The following is an 18,689-nucleotide window of genomic DNA, read 5'->3' on the forward strand; positions in this document are numbered from 1 at the left end:
GCACAGACTCTATGTTTTATTATATTGTGCTGTAATTGTGTTTTTTGTAATGCCAAAAAAAACAATAAAAGTTTTGAAAATTCTCCCCTCTCTTCTGTAAGATCCAGATCATAAACACTCACAGAAAATGTCAGATTAAAGCTCCTGTGAGGATTTTTAGCAGGGGTCTTTTTATACTTTTATATAGTTGCCTGTTTATAATCATGGTTTCAAATGGGATTATCAGCACCAAAATAGGTCCTTGGTCAGGTTGGATTTTCCTTGGAGAACATGAATCCATTTGTAGACCAACAGTCCCAATGGAAACACTACCCTAGTTGATAAACTTAAACATTTATTGCTGAACTTTCGTTTTTATGGAACATCTGGATCAGTCTTTGTCTTTAAGCAGCAGAGATCAATTAGTCAGGTTGCTTAGGTCAATATGTGGGATAAGGACAGAGATTTGTAACACTACATTTTTGGAAACCTTATAACGTAACAAATCAAAAAAACCTATGTTGCCATTTTTTCTGAGATCGTTACGGCAGCCATCTTGGATCTTTAAATATAACCTCTTTCAAAAACGAATTTCTCCATATCTTGTCTCCTATATCAAGTACATTCATGGTTTCAATGGTTAAATCTACATTTTTGGGGGCAAGGAATCCAATGGAGTCGACCTTCCTTCTAATTGAGGCATGTATGGTTGTGTATTTTGCATTTTTACATGATAAATGGTATTTTATGGTCATTTGGACATGTATGTCGTCCAAACAATGAAATATTTCACTAACACACTTTATCACATCTTACAAAAGACAACTCTTAAAAGACAACCTGCCCATTCGTCAACTTTGAGGGTCCCTTAAAGCTATGGTCTATGATTTGGAAGCTTTGTGCATCTTAATGACACAGTTTATAGGGCTGTTAAGGTCCTATGGTCCAATCTACACAATATAAAGACCAAAAAGAACAAAAAAAACCCATTCAGTATATCTGCTGCAAAGCTGCATATAGGAGGGCAGAGGTATGGGGGAAAATGATCTAACAGTAAAACAAAAATCTGTGTTCAGTATTACTGTTAACACTAACGAGCAAATAGCTGAAAAAATAATACAAAGGGTACCAAAAATGATGGCATAAACAATCAAATGTCTTAATCTTACACTGAAGACCAAAACAGAGTTAAGTAGTAGAGGATAAAGCAATTTCGGAGAGAACGAATGATTTTACAGAGATGTTATACTTAACACTATGTATTCGATCAGTGTGTGAATCAAATATAAGTTTAGGTTCATAAAATGAATACTTTACCCAGTAGGTTATTTAATTCTATTATATCCCCCTAAGCAAGAGTCTCCCTCAGACCAGGAAAGCTATTGAAAACACTGAGACGGGCTGAAGATGGCAGAACCAGAACCAGCAAAACTTGACCAGTATTTGGATAAATATGATAATTGGATTTACGTCCACAAGTTGCAACCCACCCAAGGAGTTGCGATTTTCTGCCGGTAGTCAACAGTTGCATTAAGCACATCTTCAGCAGCTTTTTAAAAATTATTTTTATCTATTTACATTCTTTAGCAAATATTTTATCTGAATTTAATTTTATGTCTTTTTTGTGAAGAAATGTTTATCTATGGTTAAGTAAATAATTTCGGGTTTGAGAGTAGCTCTTTGTTTTGATACCAGAGGAGGACACTTTAAGGAGCGTTTACGAGGATGTTATTGTCTAAAAAGAATAAGCCATAAATTAGACACTCATAGTACAGCGATGTGTTTTATGTCTTTTTTTCCAACCAAATTAGCTTAGTGCTTGTAAAAATCATTTCACAGGGGGTACAAGGCTGAAAAAAAGTCTGAGAACCACTGCTCTAACACACCAAATGTTTAAATACCGTTTATAATGTATTCTAACGTGTATCCACGGAGACTTCATCTAACAGGAGCGCCCTCTGCCGGCGCCCGTGCAGACTCGAGCAACTACCCCTGACTCCAGCCTGCTGCTCGACTTGAGCGGTGCAGCCCGAGTATCTTTGCCAGTAGCTGCCCCTGTGGTAAGTTCCTATGTAAATAAACTCCAATACCGTAATTAGGGTCCTCGGCCTGAGCAGAGGGCACCTTCTAGCTTGTTCCGCCGAAGGCGGAGGGCACTATTATATTTCGTCCGTTTCTTTTTTTTTTCTTCTTCCCTCCTCCAGTAAATCGCTTATTAGAACCCCTAATATTAAATATAAATTCCTAGGTAAGAGTAAATTTTACATTACAAAAGTTTGAGATAATCTCTGAGATTTTTCTGGAACTTTTTTGTGTTTTTATCACTGTTTTTGAGTCATTTAGACTCACCATATTTTGTGTTTTGCTAGCTTAAATGTAACGTCGGATCTCTGTGGTGTAGCTAAGCTAGCAGTTAGCTTACCTAGCAGTGTAGCTAGTGTAAAGAGAGTAACACAGGAGGGATGTGGGTTTTCTCACTGGGTTAATTTCTTTCCGCTGCAGATTTATTGAAGCTGGTGAATGAAAATAAATGAGCTGAGAGGGATAAATGTATAAATCTGATTCTGTTTGTGAAACCACGGAGCTGAGTTTAGGAGTGTTTCTAACAGAATATAAAACATGAACTTCTTGGACAAAGTACTCAGCCTTAGACGTTGTTTCAGAGTGGACAGCACCACCCTGTGGTAATAAAATGTAAGGGCAGAGTGATGTGTTTCCACAGTTCTCAGCAGAAATAAATCTCTTAGTCATTTAACATTTTTAACCTTAAACTGAAACAAGGTAAAATGAGAGGACTGTCTGTATGATCTCAAAACAATCTCACTTTTATTTATTAACCTGTTTTAATCTGAGATTTAAAAAGAGATTAAAAGCATAAAAATAGTTTTTTTCCAGATGATATGTCCTAGAAAAAGACAGAAGAGCAGAAGAAAGACGAAAAGGAGAGAGATAGAGCACGAGCTAAAACACAGGGTGAGCTGTTTGTGATGTGTCGTGGATTCATGTTCTCACTGTTAAATCAGACCCAACCAAACATACTAGAGGTAGACCGATATATCGGGCTGATATTTGAACATTTGTCTCTATCGGCCATCGGCCGCATTTTCTTTTAAAAAGCCGATTTTTGATCCGTTGTATAAAATGACGCAATTTTTGATCAGGCACAAAAAAGATGAGCACCTCAAACTTGTGGAACCACTTGGATACATTACATACTTTTGTACAAATTATATTAATAAGTTTAAATTTCTTTGTTGACATTTTAAGGAGAGTGTGAATGTTTACTACTGCTTGTTACATTGTGTGTTTACTCAGACAAAATATTTCATTGTTTTGAAAGCTGAATAAATGTTCAGAGGACTGGACACGACTTGTTGTAATAGATTTCTTTTAGTTGCTCAGAAATTGCTGCGTTTCACAAAAATGTGATAAATATATATTTATTTAACAATCGGCCTGAATATCAAATTGGAAAAATCGGCTATGCATATCGGCATCGGCTGCCCAAATTTGGAAAGCATCGACATCGGCCCCCAAAAAACCCATATCGGTCGACCTCTAAAACATACACAGAAATATCATTAAAAAATAACCTGTTTAGGTGCTGAAAACCTCATTTGAAATTCTTTGATCATGAACCTTCATATATATAAAACTGAGACTGTTTCAAGGTCACTGATAAAATCCTCAAAGGAGCTTTAACCCAACATTTTTTAGTATTTACAATCACAGTGTTGGAGAAGATGGAGAGGATTTTCCAGGCATTTCATTTATTTATTTATTTATTTATTTTTACATGCAAACATTGTCTTTGTCCTACACTTGGAAAAAGAATATTACAATTACAAAAAAACAAGCAAAAATTCTTAGTAAAATAATGTAACAGAAGATCAGTATAATAATAAACATATTTACAAGTGGTCATAAAGTTATAGGCAAAAACAACAGTTAAATTTAAACCCAGTTTTCCCAGGATGTACGGGACCTCAGGCCTTCAGTAGATACCTAACATTTCTCCAACCAAGATCTAAACAGAAAAGACGAAAAACTCGTGCAATCTTCTTGCCACTGGTGTCTAAAGCTGTGCCTGAACTAGGGTAAAAACTTAGTCCTGGGAGTAGTAATTTCCGGAGGTCCAGGAACTTTGGCACAACTTGCAGGGCCCGCAACCTTGACCTTCCTCCTGGCCGCAGTCAACCAAGGTGTCCACCAAAGCTCTGTTCTTGGTCCCCTACTCCTCACCATCTACATGCTCCCCCCTGGTCAGATCCTATGTCACTACGGTCTGCTGATACGCTGATGACACTCAGCTCTATCTCAACACTTCACCATCCAACTAGCCCCCCCCCCCCCCCCCCCCCCCCCAAGTCTCTGTGTCAAGTGCCCCCAAGCCATAAAAACCTTTATGACAATCAAGCTAGTCCATCTCAACAGGAAGAAGACTGAGCTCATGGTTGTTGCCTCGAAGGCACTGATCCATCCCCTGGTCTCCCAGAGTCAGTGACCTGACGGGGTCCCATTCAGGGCACCTAGTAATGCTCTGGACGGGCTCTAGTCTGTACCCAACTCACCTGCTACCATTCTCACTCACATCAAGCCCTGGCAGCACATCACCCCAACTCTTTTCTATGTCCTCTGACATCACCTGGAAACTCCTCATCACCTACAAATCCCTTCGTGCCCTCGCCCCTGTCTGACCTCCTCCAGCACACTCTATCCCAGAACTTGCAGTCTTCTGACCTAGGTCTCCTCTCCTTACCCCGTTTTAGCCTGAGGACCGAGTCTTCAGTGTGGCGGTCCCTACTCTCTAACGCTGTCCCTCTTGAAGCCTGAAGCGCCCAGATCCTGAAAATTTTTACAGCCCTTGTAACGTACCTTTTCTTTGCAACTTTTTCCTATTAGTTGGTTTAATCCCCTCTTTTGTCAGCCCCTGTACCCCCTTAGGGTTTTTTTGATGGGTGCTTTATAAACTTGAGTTGCTATTGTTATAATTGTAACTTATAGGAAAAACTATTTTTGTACTTAAAGGTCATTCAGAAAGAATGTAAGGCCAAGCAGCCATATTGTTGTGGCCATGGTAGGCATTACAGTATAGTCCACTGCAAAGGGCCAAAGGACTGACAGGATCTCATCCTGAAAGACCTTTAGCCTGGTCTCCACCAAGCAGTCTGGTTTGGTCTGGTTGGCTCGGTTAGGTCTGGTCCTGTTTGCATTTTCACAGCTAACTGTGCCCCCTCCTGGTAGGCGGCGTGTAAGGCAGATGCAGATAGCTGATTCCTGGGACTTGGTCTGGCACTCCTATGGAAGGGTCCCAAAAAGTGGGACGGCTTGTCTCAGTTATTTGGGGATCTGTCCCAGGGTTAGTCGGTGAAAAAGCTGTAAAATACGAACCGAACTAAACAGCTTGGTGGAAATGGGGCTTTAGTCTTTGAAGCTAAATAATTACAGAAAAAAGGTTGCACATCTGCTGGTGTCTCTGTGACTTCATGAATGATCTGTCATAAAATCTTACACTTTGAAGTGTCCACTTCAGCCAGGAGTTTGTGAACAAGGTCAGCCATTTCTTTTTCATGGGCGTCTTGTAGATCCCCTTTTCCTGCGTTGGCTTTGTTTTCTTTTTTGTGTGCTCTCAGCAATGAGCCGACTCTTCCTTTCCTCTTAGTGGCACATTTCACAGCAGCGTACAGTTCAGCTAGATGTTCTTTCTTCATTTTTTCCTCGTTGCTGGCCGCTTGGGCTTTGAAGTCTTCATATTCCGTATCTTTGTTTTTTATTCGTTTTTTGTACCTTTCCTCCTCTTTAGCTTTCTTTTTGGCTTCCTCTTCGTGTGTTTTCTTCAGATTGTCGATTTCTCCTTGCAGCTTTTGCAGTTTGGTTTGCTCCTCATACCTTATCTGTTCATTTTCTCGAAACCTGTCCTCCCACCACTCCTCCTTCTGCCTTTCCCATTCCGCATTCTGTGTTTTAATTTGTTGTATGAGTCTTTCTCTGTCCTGCATTTCTGCCTGTTTTTCCAAATGTGCAGATTTCTGTTCCCGCTCCACTCTCTGGTGTTCCTCTTGTTGTTTCCTCCTCCAGTCTTCTTCTTCTCTTCTTTTCTGTTCTTTCATTCTCTCTTCCCTTTCTATGTAGATGCTTACCTGCTTTTCTAAATGCATTTTCTCTCGTATCTTCATCTGCTTTTCACTTTCTGCTTTGTATTTTTCAAACTTTTCCTCCATTTCTTTCATTTCTTCCTGATGTTTTCTCTGAAGTTCCTCCCTCTCTTTCCTCATTTCCTCTTCCTTTTCCTTTAGTAGTCCCTCTCTGTCTTCATTTTTCACAGTTTCAGTCCCTTGCAGCATCTCATTGGTGAAGCAGCTTCCTCCGTTTCTCTTCACCATTGTGTCGATCTGTGCTATCAGCTCACTGACCTGGGTTCTGTTTTCTCTGTCGTAGTTATTGAACACGTGGTACCTTCCTCCACAGTCAGAGATCAGTTTCCTGAACGATGTTGTACATTTTTTTTCAACGTATTCCTTCACGGACATGTTCTCGTCTTGAATTTTTTCCCCTTCAGTGAAAAGAACAATGGTGAACTTTTCAGCACCCGGCCCAAAGAATTTCTTGATCAGTCCTAACGTCTCCTTTTCCTCAGGAGTGAATCTTCCAATCTTCAACACCAGCAGGAGGACGTGTGGTCCTGGAGCCAGAAGTCTGAAGCATTCTGTCGTCTCTTTTTGAACCTCTTCATGCGAAAAAGACGAGTCGAACAGACCAGGAGTGTCGACCACAGAGACACGACGACCGTCCACTTCTCCGTCTACTTTCTGACAGTGTTTGGTGACTGACATTTGGCAAGCCTCAGCTTTGAACTCCTTTCTTCCCAGAATGGTGTTTCCTGAAGAGCTCTTCCCACTGCCGGTTTTCCCGATCAGCACAATCCTGAGACACTCTAAGCTCTGCTTCACATCAACACCTGTGAAATAAGAAGGTTCAGTGTTATAGTATACAGTACAGCACTCATCCTTTCTTAAGGCAGAAAAGTCTTGTGTTGAGCTTAGTTTTAACGTATCAAAGCTGGATGGATAGATGGATCAGTACCAAGGACTCATTCAGTCCTCCTCCCCCAGAAGACCAATCCCAGTTAAACATGTATTCAAACAACAAAACTCCTTCTTGCGGGACATTGTTTGAAAAGCTGTTTCAAATTACTTCAGAAAATTATTCAAGGAGATTAGATTTTCAAAAGAAACCATAAATACTCACATCTGGTTGTTCTTTTTGATGTCAGGTCCTTGAGCTCTGCCTGTAGTGTGTTGACTTTGTCTATCTGGACACGAGCAAATGTTTCTGTTGTGTAACTGAGTGGTCTGCTGTCAGATCCAGGAGTATTTTGTACTAAACTGCTGAACAGCTCTGGGATCTGCTGCTGATTCTTGACGTTGAGAACAAAAGCTCGATCTCCACAGCTCTGACGAAGCCCCTGGACGTCTCTTGTCCCTTTGACAAAGTTAACACCGGCTAAAGCAGTGAACTCTGACGTCGTAGTGAACAGAATGGTGATGAAGTCATTGACTTGTGAGCTGAAGGTTTCCTGGATGATCTTTAACTCTCCCTTGTCTCTATCAGTGAGAGGACCCACAGGGAGGACCAGGATGAAGGCATGGACACCCTCAGGGTCACAGAGGGAGACACACCTGAGTGATTCCTCCATCACTGTCTCCAGAGGTTTTCCACACAGAGCAGGAAGCTCCACCAGAGAAACCCAACGTCCACACACCTCTCCCTGATGTTGAACACACTCTGATGAGCTGGAGGCTGAATGAAGACCTGTCTGACCTAAAATGGCCTCTGCTGCTGAAGTCTTCCCTGATCCTCTGCTCCCACACAGGACCAGGTTTAGAGCTGGTTTCATGTCCTCAGACTGTGGTCTTACAGGATCCTTGTTGAACGTGAGGAAAGTTCCCTTCTTTACAGGCTCCATGCTCTCGATCTTTGACATCAATGACCCGTGGTTATCTTCAGACATGCTGTAGAGTCGTCCTCCACAGTCTCTGAGTAGTCGTCTAAAAGAGTCGTCTGGTTGACCGTCTTCATGTGTCTGGATGACCACTGAGTGTTTGAAAGCATCTTGACCAAACAGACTGAGGATGATCTTCAGTGTTTGTCTGTTCTCTTCAGTGAACTCAGACGGTTTCACTAACAGCAGCAGAACATTTGGTCCTGGAGGACAAAGACTCACACAGCGAACCATCTCTGTTTTCACTGTTTCCACTGACAGATTGAACATCTCTGGAGCTTTCACTACTTTACATCGTTTCCCTCTCCACCCTCCACTTGCATCTTCCCACTGTTTGTTAGCAAAGCCTTTCGGTGCATGAAACTCCTTTTGCCCAAGGATGAAGTTTCTTAGTGTCGTTTTTTTTTCATCACTCTTCCCAAACAGCACAATCCTGAGATCATGATCTGGAATACAGAAATAAGAGCTTTCATTGTGACTGATTTTTCAAACTTCACTGAAACATTCAGAAATTATATGCTTTTTCTGTGTCCAGCTAGTGACTGAAGAACACATACCTAAGTACATTGCTCAATATTAAAATCTCATGCAAGACAGCTGTTTCTGACATACATTACTTACATAAAGTGCTCGTTTCCATGCTCGTTGTAAAACCTGTAAAATTGTTGAAAGACATGGGAGTACTGGGTAAATACTGATAAAATGATGACTTGGTGGTCAGAAGATAATGAAAAAAGTAACAAAAAACACATGAAAACTGTGCAAAGTCAACAAATCAAGTAAAGAAAGAACACGTTTTTCTTTTCTTTTTTTTTTTATAAAAATGTGTAAAACAGTTCACTCCTCTGTTTGGCTTCCGAGAGGTGTGCTTAGGCACGGTACACTTCATGCGTGAGCAAGCAGAATTGCAGCATTTGCTTGCTTCCACAATAATTTTCAACAATGGAAGGCGTGTTCGAGGGCTGTGTTTGACCAAAACAACTTGGACTGAGGTGCTTTCAATGCTCTCAATTTCGGCCATAAGCCGAAAAATCACCAAAGTTGAAGCAGTGTTGTGTGTGATTTCTATTGTGTAGACTGATGAGACTCATGGTGACGTAGGGGGCCATGAGTTTGCCTTAAATCTGGTTAAAGGGATAGTTCAGTTTTTTTGAAGTGGGGTTGTATGAGCTCTATGTGACCACTAAGGACATTAGATACAGTAGAAAGTTGTCTTCTCTCCCTCAGTAAGACACAAACTTTAATCAATGGTGACGAGGAAATAGACGCTAACAGGGAGAGACGGTACCAAATTCAAAGGCTATTTTCTCTGCCTACAAGAACTCAAATCAAAAAGTAATACCACAGTTTAAGAGTACGATACATAAAATATTTTTTAAGTGCATTAAGTCTTCGGAAATATAAACATTTATCTGGACCTAACTAACTCATGTGTCCTTCCGCGCAGCGCTAGTGCGCTCCGTCCCCCCTCCTCCTTCCAGCTGTAGGGAATGTAAACAAGCTATGCTTCGAGCGCTGGTTTTGGCCTCATGTTAGTTTGATCAAGTATCGTAATTCTTTTGTTTGTACTCTAAGGATTGTGAGGCAGTGTAGGAAATTCAAAATGAGTGACTATGACAGCGACGATGAAGTTTCATTCACTTTGGAACCAAAAGGATACCTGTATGAACCGGAGCACACAGAGCTGCTACAGATGGAGACTGAAAGGAATACAAATCATGCTATAGCAGTCTAAGCCTTTAGCAGTCTGACTCCAAAGCAGTGTTAGGACTGCAGTGCCGTACTCTTACTGGTCAGTACAGCCCACGGTCTACTACTCCTATAAAAACCAGGCAAGGCAAATCTATGGTCCGCCTACATCATTGCAAAGCATGTGTTTACAAGAAGCAGGGTCTCATCGGAGTCAGCACAGTGGAGAAAACAGCAACATAGCAACAACTTAAGCATCTTGTTGGCTTATGTTAAGTCGTTTTGGTGCAACACAGCCCTCCAACCACCCCACCATTGTTTACAGAAAAGACAGAAGCACGGTACACTTGCGGTCACACTGATCAAACAAACTGGACTTAAGGGTTGAAGTGTGCCTGGTGTGGCATGGTACAGATGGCCGGTGTGACCCTGCCCTTAGTCCATAGCATTCTGAGTCTATAGAAGTCTTAGTCTGTAGCCAGGGGGCACAGTATGCAAATTCAAGAATATGAGTTAACCACGTGTTGTTGTCCATGAATAATGAACCAAGATGTCTAAGTAACATTGGAGCATATGAAATTTCTTAACAGTGAAATTATTAGTTTAAGTATTCCATATTGCCTTTGCACAATTGTCAATGACACGTAGACCTAAGGGATTTGCAAAACTGTAAAATTCTGTTTAAGTTCAAATTTTAAAAAGTAACTAGAGACAACAATATATTATCAATTGCATGTCAGAGTGCTTACCAGATGTTGTTGCATCCTTTACCCAATCAAAGATGAGGTGCTGTCTGTTGTTGTCTCTCACAATCTGATCCAGTCTTGCCATCAGCTCTTGAAGTTTAAGGTTTTCCTGCTGTAAGTGTCTGTTTCCACACATTCTAACGATGTCTTGTAAGTATGGATTGTTTATGTAACTTCCTTTGACATCTGGGCCCCCTGCAGGTGTTGATAGTACAACCAGAGAATGATCAAACCATCGAACGCCGAAGTGTTGAAGGACCCTGCAGAGCCTCCACCCCTGTCCCTCTGTGAAGTCTTCAGGCTGTAGAACCAGCAGGAACACTTGAGGTCCAGGAGCCGTGATTCGAGCACATTTCTGTAAGAGTCTTTTCAGTTTATCTTCAGAGATTTTAGGAAGCAGCATGTCTGGAGTGTTGGTGACAGCTATCAAATCTGTCTTTGTGTATCGTCCTTTGACTCTCAGAACATCTTGTTCTTCATTTGCCGGGAACACATTCCCTCCCATGAGCAAGTTCCCAACTGCAGTCCTTTGAGTCCAGCTGTTCCCAAGGAGAACGACCCTCAGCTCAAAATCTGAAATTCAAACAGAGTTTAAACATAAAAAACATTGGATCAAGAGACATGTAAGAATAGCCCTCTAGAATGAGAAAGCTATCCATCATACAGAATTTCCACATGCTAGTTTCTAATGTTCATGATGCTATTGGCTGCAGTGACAGCTCAAGGCTGTCCTGTGTGTGTGTAAGGTGGAGGAGGACACTCAGCCTGAACTGGATTGACTGATTAAAAGCTGTGACCTTTTTGATTTTTAATTATTCAGAAATCCCAAAATGTTGACGTTTCAAATTAGATTAACTCAAATTATAGATACAATTTGTCAAACTAAACTTTTTGCCTTCAGTATTTTCAGCTCTCTGCTGCCCTCTGCTGGACATCATTTAACTACAACACGCTTCATTAGTTTGACCTCTCTGGCACTAACGTGTTACGAGTGCTGTCAGACCCTAAGTGGACTGGTTCAATGGTCAAAAAGTGGTGTGTTGATGCATCTTATACACATTTATTTATTTGTTTATTTATTTATTTGTTTGATTTTCTATTTATTTATTTATGCAACTTTTGTTTGTTTATTATTATTATTATTATTATTATTTTTATTATTATTATTATTATATACTTTTGTAGATACTGAATACATAAAACTATGAAAGGACGCATATGGGACTGTATGGTACCAAAAGAAGTTTTAAATTATAATTTTAAATGGAATATATATATATATATATATATATATATATATATATATATATATATATATATATATATATATGTATTATTTTTTTTTTTGCTTTGATGAGAGTGCGAATGATACATGAAGTCAACTATGCTGATAGATCCAAGAGGCGACTTCTGAACTTCTCAAGACCTTGTTTGAAAAGTGCTAAATTTATACAGTTGAGGCAGTTGATTATTATCATTATTATTATTAGGGCTGTGACTTTAACACGTTAATTAGATTAATTAATTACACCACACATTAACGTGTTATAAAAATCAACGCCAGATTAACTCATTAGCTACCAGCCATTTTCAGAGCATCTTGAATGATCTTTCAAGACCCAAATAATCTTTTTTTCTAGGACCATGTAAACACCAAAGTTACTTAAAAAGAGTGGACTCTCTTCTTTTATGTCTCTCTTCCTGATTTTGGTCCAAAAAACAGACAAATCAAACTTTTTCGATGGCGCCGCTCTTTCTCTCTGAGCTACAGTGACACATCCTCAGTTGGAGCGTGAGCTGCCTGAACTTTTCTGACTCGCAGCGTCTCTCTGTGTCTCTGTCATCTCACATTTCTCCTCATATCCATGCTGAGCTCTCATCAAAAGAGGGTACCGCTCTCACCCACAGTAGTTTATGAGCAGGATTTTGATTGACAAGCTCCACCAGACCCCGCCTCCCTCCACTAAAAAATATAATTTACTTCTATAGACGTAGTAAACAGTAATCGAATGTCAATAGCAGGGAACACTAACATTGTAATTAATAATGTCCAGTTGGAAAAAAAAGGATTTACGAATCTTCTCTTTTTCGTGTATTCATTTGAATACATTCATTCACTCATTAGTCATGCACTATTATTTTGTAATGCCTTAGAATTCAAATTCTGTATGTGGGGACCTGAAGCAGATATAACATTAAAATGTGATTAATTAGATCAATTAATTACGAATCCTGTAAATAATTTAATTATTTTTTTTATCTCCTGACAGCACTATTTACCACATAACGGCTGATGAATGTACTTGAAAGTAGTGTCCTCAAAAAAAACATCTTCTGAACAAGATAAACAGGATTTTGTTGTTTAAACTTGTGTATGAGAATATTCAATGAGTTAGTCTTCTACCAAAATCTGTTTGAATTGAAAAGTGTTGCTTCTGATGTTGAATATTGATGCGATTAAAATGCGATTAATTAATTACAAATGGCATAATTAATTAAATTGATTTTTAAATCAAGTCCCACCTCTAATTATTGTTATCTTTATTATTATTATTGTTATTATTATTATTAGAAGTAGTAGTTGTAACATCTTAATTAACCTGTAATTACATCCTTTTGCTTACTGTAAATGCTCCTGGACTGGAGCCAGGCACTGACTGAAAATGATTTACAGATTGAGTTCAATGATTTCTCAAATCTATGACGATGCGATCAGAAAAGAGGAGCTAATTTTCTATACTTATTAGTGGTAGAATTGTTTAGTTTAAGCCCAAAGCCAGCACATAGCTTTAAAACCCTCTTTAAACACAAAGTCAAACTAGACTCACCAGATCCTGCAGTCGTCATCGTTCCTCTATTGGACGTCCCAGGAAACTCAACAGCACTGAAGCAGCAGATCTACAGAAAGAGAGAAATAAATATAAGTAACATAGTCTGAAGTGAAAGAAACACGTCTCTCTCAGGCTCAGTCTCTAAACTTTTGACTGCCTCTTCAGTTTTGGCGTCTCTCTGGGTGTGGACTGTCTGGGATAACCTGTTCTTTTAATCTTCCTTAAAGGAAACCTCATTAAACTAAATTAGCTTAGATATCAAATGAAACGTGACGAGAAGCTTTCCTTTTTTTTTTTAACTGGACTCTCAGTTACAGTTACAACCTGCACATCAGTTTGAGCTGAAATCTGTTCCTGTCATAAAACAAGCTTTAAATTTCCAACAACCAACAAAGATCTGAGTTATAAAAATTCACAAGTTAACCTTTAATGTCAGACCCATACAGTAAAATAATGAGATGTTTATTTATGAATTTATGTTACAGATGAATTTTATTTAAAGTCTTGTACTCACCCGCTGCTGCACACAGAGATAATTAAAGGGAAGTCAGGATGAAAAAAAAACAAAAACAAAAACCTGGCATGTCTCATCATGATCACATGATTAATTGTGTGTTGAAAAGCTTTTTGACACAGTTAATTACCACGGTGCTTTCAGGTGTGGCTTCAGGAGACTCTGAGTTATTTGTTCCTCATACCGTAAATGTTTACTGTAAGTGTCGTTCATGAAAACACCCAGACACATTTTAAAACAGGCAGGAACAACTCAGGACTCAAACGTCTCAATAAAAACTCTGAGTCTGAGCAGACCATAATATAGAAACATGATTCAGTTGAAGAGTATCTGTTTAGCAGACTGAAATTCTGTATAGAGGACGTGTCACACAGACCAACAGAAAGTCTTAGATTGTGGATTAACCCTTAGCCACCACACCGGCTGACAAAGTTTAGTAGAGAGAAGAGAGATCTGTGTTTTTCTCTGCTGAAAACGATTTCTGTGATTAATTTTGTAGTGATGGTGGACACTGGAGCCTAACTGTCAGACAGAAAAAGGACAGAAGAGCAGAAGAAAGATAAACAGGAGAGAGATAGAGCACGAGCTAAAACACAGGGTGAGCTGTTTGTGATGCGTCGTGGATTCATGTTCTCACTATTAAATCAGACCCAACCAAACACACAGAAATATCATTAAAAAATAACCTATTTAGGTGCTGAAAACCTCTTTTTAAATTCTTTGATTATGAACCTGCAAATATATAAAAGTGAAACGATTCAAAGGTCACTGATAAAATCCTCACATGAGCTTTAATCCAACATTTTTTGGTATTTACAATCACAGTGTTGGAGAAGATGGAGAGGATTTTCCAGGCATTTTATTTATTTATTTATTTATTCTTACATGCAAACATTGTCTCTGTCCTACACTGGGAAAGAGAACAATAAAATAAAAAAAAAAAACAAGCAAATTTTTTTTTAAATAACGTAACAGAAGATCAATATAAAAATAAACACATTTACAAGTGGTCATAAAGTTATAGGTAAAAACAACAGCTCTTTGTTCTGTTTGGAAATAACCTCGGACAGGAAAAAAATAAAACATTTAATAAATAATAATATTAAAATAAAACTAAAATAAAATTTTGACTGTAACATTTTGTTATCCAGTTCACCTCCAGGAAAAAAAAATTATAACTCTCTTTGTGGACAAAAAAAAAAAAAAATCAGTTGTTTTAGTGAACACACATATGGTAATCACATTTAAAAAAAGATCAATGGATAATGAATGTAAAACAAATAAAACCAAATAAAAAACAAACAGTTATAGTGTCTCACAAACGCAAACAGCTGAAGTTCACATGAATCTATTTTTACACAATACTTCAGAGAAACAGCTGAAATCTAACATCAATAGTGCTTTAGTTTTCTACAGTTTAATACTCCCGCTGACTCAAACAATGAAGATTTTAATAGTTTAGATTTTGTTTTGATAGAGCAAAGATTAATACAAGGGAGTTTTAAATTATAACACTGACTTTAACCACTTTGAATAATAATGAGCCTGATCATAATAACTACTGAAGTAATTCTTCATATTTCAGTCAACTGGCCTAAAATTTTCATCAAAACCAGAAAGTTCATGTTTCCAGCCGAGCATGCTGACTCATATTAGTGTTGTTGTCACAGGATAATCGACATTTGAAGTGAAATGCGTTTGACTTTAAAATCTTACTGACATCAGAAAGTAGGATTTTAGGTATGGTGCCTGTGATTTCTCCAACACGCTGATTTGTTGGTTAGTTTTTCTGATGAAGATGCAGGCAAGGAATTGTACAGAAAAACTGTGGTTTTAGCAAGTTGATCATGAAAACTATTGTACATGCCAAATTTTATCCCAACCTGAGGATTTGAACCCTCAGGTGACATTTGGCAGACGTTGTTTATGGTGCTGCAGTTTCCCTCTGATGCGTTTAAGCTCCCATATTCTGCTCCTTTCCTGCAGTTTAATATGGATCATTGATGTCTTCATGAAATGGTAGTAACATGTTTTGGTCCAAAAAGCCAATAAATCAAGCACAGCAGCATTGTTTCCAGGCTCTCATAGCCCCTCTGTTCAGAACGCTCTGATTTAGTGGGCGTGGCCTTCACATGTAAATGAGCCACCGCTGATACCACCCCGCTCTTCAGCGTCACTGAGAGCGGCGCCATGAGCTCCGAGTGCACAATGTTTAGAAAACAGAGAAGCTGGTTTACCGTAACATTACAGGCTAAAACAACAGGCTAACTGCAGCTAAAGTTATCATCCTGAAGCTAACACAGAGACAGGGGGGACACTGAGGAAAAGCTCTTCCATCTGCTCCACAGCACACAGCATTTAAAATACTCACATTTCCAGGGTCCCAGGTTTGTTGGAGGATGGTTGGTAATGTGCCTGGATTCAAGACCAGTCTATTGGCTAGCCCTCTGTTGGACTGTCCAAAGTTGGAAAAGCAGTCGGCCGTGAAGTGACTAGCACACACATGCACAGTTTTACTGAGTGTAGCTGGAACATTTCCTTGATAAATAAACTCTAGACACTTAGTTTTGTTTTCTTGACACTGCAGTCAGAGCTGCTTCCTCTTTTTACCTCCTCTGGCTCTAGCCTGTTCCTCATGCCGATTTCATCCTTTCCTGGCCCTCTTAGTGCTATAACAGTTGATACCATGTATTGTTTCCTCTGCTGAGTCACATGACCAGCTGCATGGAACTCGTAATCAGTGTGTGACATCATCAACTGCAGCAGAGTAAAGGGTGAAATTTTTTCACAAAAACTTTGGAAGCAACTCCTCACACAGGCCACAGTTTTACCCAAATCTGTTTAAAGATTTGGTATTATTGTGGGGAATTTTGTCAGGAATCCAATTATGTTGTTTTTCAAGCTGTACAACTTTTACTTTTTGTCTAGAGGCCCAAATACGGCAGCCTGCGTGGGCAGGAATGAGAAATCTTATGTATTTTTTAATGGAGGGAGCTGAGAGGGCCTCTGTGGGATTCGCCGACTTTGAAGGCTCCACATCAAAAACCGGGCCCGAAATAAAAACTTTCATAAGGACTTTTGTAGAGCAGGGTCTATTCTGTCATGTGAGCGAATTTCAAGCCGATACCACTTATGGTTTCAGAGGAGATCATTTTTGCAGAAAGGGTAAAATGTGGCGAAATCTTGACTTGAAAGGCAAATTGCCGGCTTCCTGTTTGAGATAGGGCTGCGTTGCCTTACCTTTTTTTTTACGTCTCAATGAGACAAACATTTTGACATTTGTTTGATCTCTCTACAACATTCCCCCTGGCTGCTAGGGCTGTTTTAGTGTGCCTAGTTGGCACTAGAGAGCAAATCATGGGATGTTGGGGGTGAAGTCTGGTGTCATATTGAATTTTTTGGTGATTGCAAGGTGTGTGCCAATTTTGAGATTTTAAGCACATCAGGAACAATAATGCCCTCTTCCTTTGGGCGAGGGCACTGATAAAAAAGATCCTGTACTTAATGCTCCACCGTGCACCTGCTCCATCGTGCCCTGTGCTATCTCAAAGAACCTGGCACCTATGTAAGAATTATGTTCTTTGATTTTTCAAGTGCATTTAACACCATCCAGCCCATGATACTGAGAGATAAGCTCAAAGACATAGGAGTGAACCCATCCTTTGTCTCCTGGATCACAGACTATCTCACAGAGAGGCCACAGTTTGTCAGGTTGGGAAACTGCGTCTCTGGGACGGTCATTATTAGCTTTGGGGCTCCACAAGGAACTGTTCTGGCTCCATTCGTATTCACACTTTATACTGCAGACTTCAAATACAACTCTGAGTCCTGCCACATCCAAAAATACTCCGATGGCACTGCTATTGTGGCGTGTATCCAAAATGGACAGGAATCTGAATACAGGGATCTGATAAAAGCTTTCTGTGACTGGAGTCATAGAAATTGTCTCCTACTGAACACCTCAAAAACAAAGGAAATGATTGTGGATTTCTTAACATCCATGGGGTGGACGTGGAGGTGGTGTCAACCTACAAATATCTTGGTGTACATCTGGACAACAAGTTGGACTGGTCCCTTAATACAGATGCACTCTTTAAGAAGGGGCAGAGCCGTCTCTTTTTCTTAAGGAAGCTCAGATCAATTGACGTCTGTGGAAAGCTGCTCCAGATGTTTTATCAGTCCGTGGTAGCCAGTGCTTTGTTTTATGGTGCAGTCTGCTGGGGAAATAGTTTAAAGCAGAAGGACAAGAGGCCACTGGAAAAACTGGTGAAGAGAGCTAGCTCCGTGGTTGGATCCAGTTTGGACTCACTGGAGGCTGTGGTGGAAAGGTATACACAGAAGAAAGTGGAGGCCGTCATTCGTCACACTGATCACCCACTTCACACCATCATAATCCAGAGAAACAGCAGCAGTGGACGACTCACCTCTGTGCGCTGCAGGACTGAGAGATACAGAAGATCGTTCCTCCCTGCAGCCATCAGAGTTTTAATTTTTTAATCTATGGAAGATGAGCCCAAACTACATGAATTTCCCTTCGGGGATGAATAAAGTATTTTATCTATCTGTCTATCTAATGGCAGCACCTGCAGCTGAACAACTTGTGGCACTGTGTTGCACTAACTAAGGTTTTTCCTTCTGTCTAAATTCTTGTAAATCTGTTGAGGTTGTGTGAGCATCATGAGAACCTTGGTGTATAAACTGAGGAAGCTTGTTTTGTGTCATGTGTGACCTCTGTTTGATGCTCTGTGGTGTGTATGCACGCTGTGGATGAGCATTCTGCAGATCACCTGTGGTTGTGTTTCCTGTATCAGCACCTCGGTGACGAGTGTGTGTGTGCATATGTGTAAGTGTGTGTGCATTTGTGTTTGATTGCCTACGTGCCTGCATGCACGTGCTTGTGTTGTGTGTCTTTGTGTGTGCGTGTGTGT

The 18,689-nt window shown here is 39.8% G+C and overlaps 1 protein-coding gene across 1 annotated transcript; it reads right to left on the reverse strand.

The window, feature by feature from the left end:
• Positions 1-5,477: 5,477 nt before the first annotated feature.
• Positions 5,478-13,263, reverse strand: LOC141790019 (GTPase IMAP family member 8-like). The gene is made up of 4 exons (XM_074669647.1): positions 13,245-13,263; positions 10,420-10,989; positions 7,228-8,427; positions 5,478-6,937 (listed from the first exon to the last, which is right to left on the reverse strand). Exons 1-4 carry the CDS (start codon positions 13,261-13,263, stop codon positions 5,478-5,480), a joined length of 3,249 nt encoding a protein of 1,082 aa, XP_074525748.1.
• Between the last annotated feature and the right edge of the window lie 5,426 nt (positions 13,264-18,689).

The sequence above is a fragment of the Halichoeres trimaculatus genome, unplaced genomic scaffold (genome assembly GCF_033239565.1).
Source record: "Halichoeres trimaculatus isolate MK-OKI-2021-1 unplaced genomic scaffold, fHalTri1.1 fHalTri1_scaffold_5, whole genome shotgun sequence".
Lineage (NCBI taxonomy): Eukaryota > Metazoa > Chordata > Actinopteri > Labriformes > Labridae > Halichoeres > Halichoeres trimaculatus.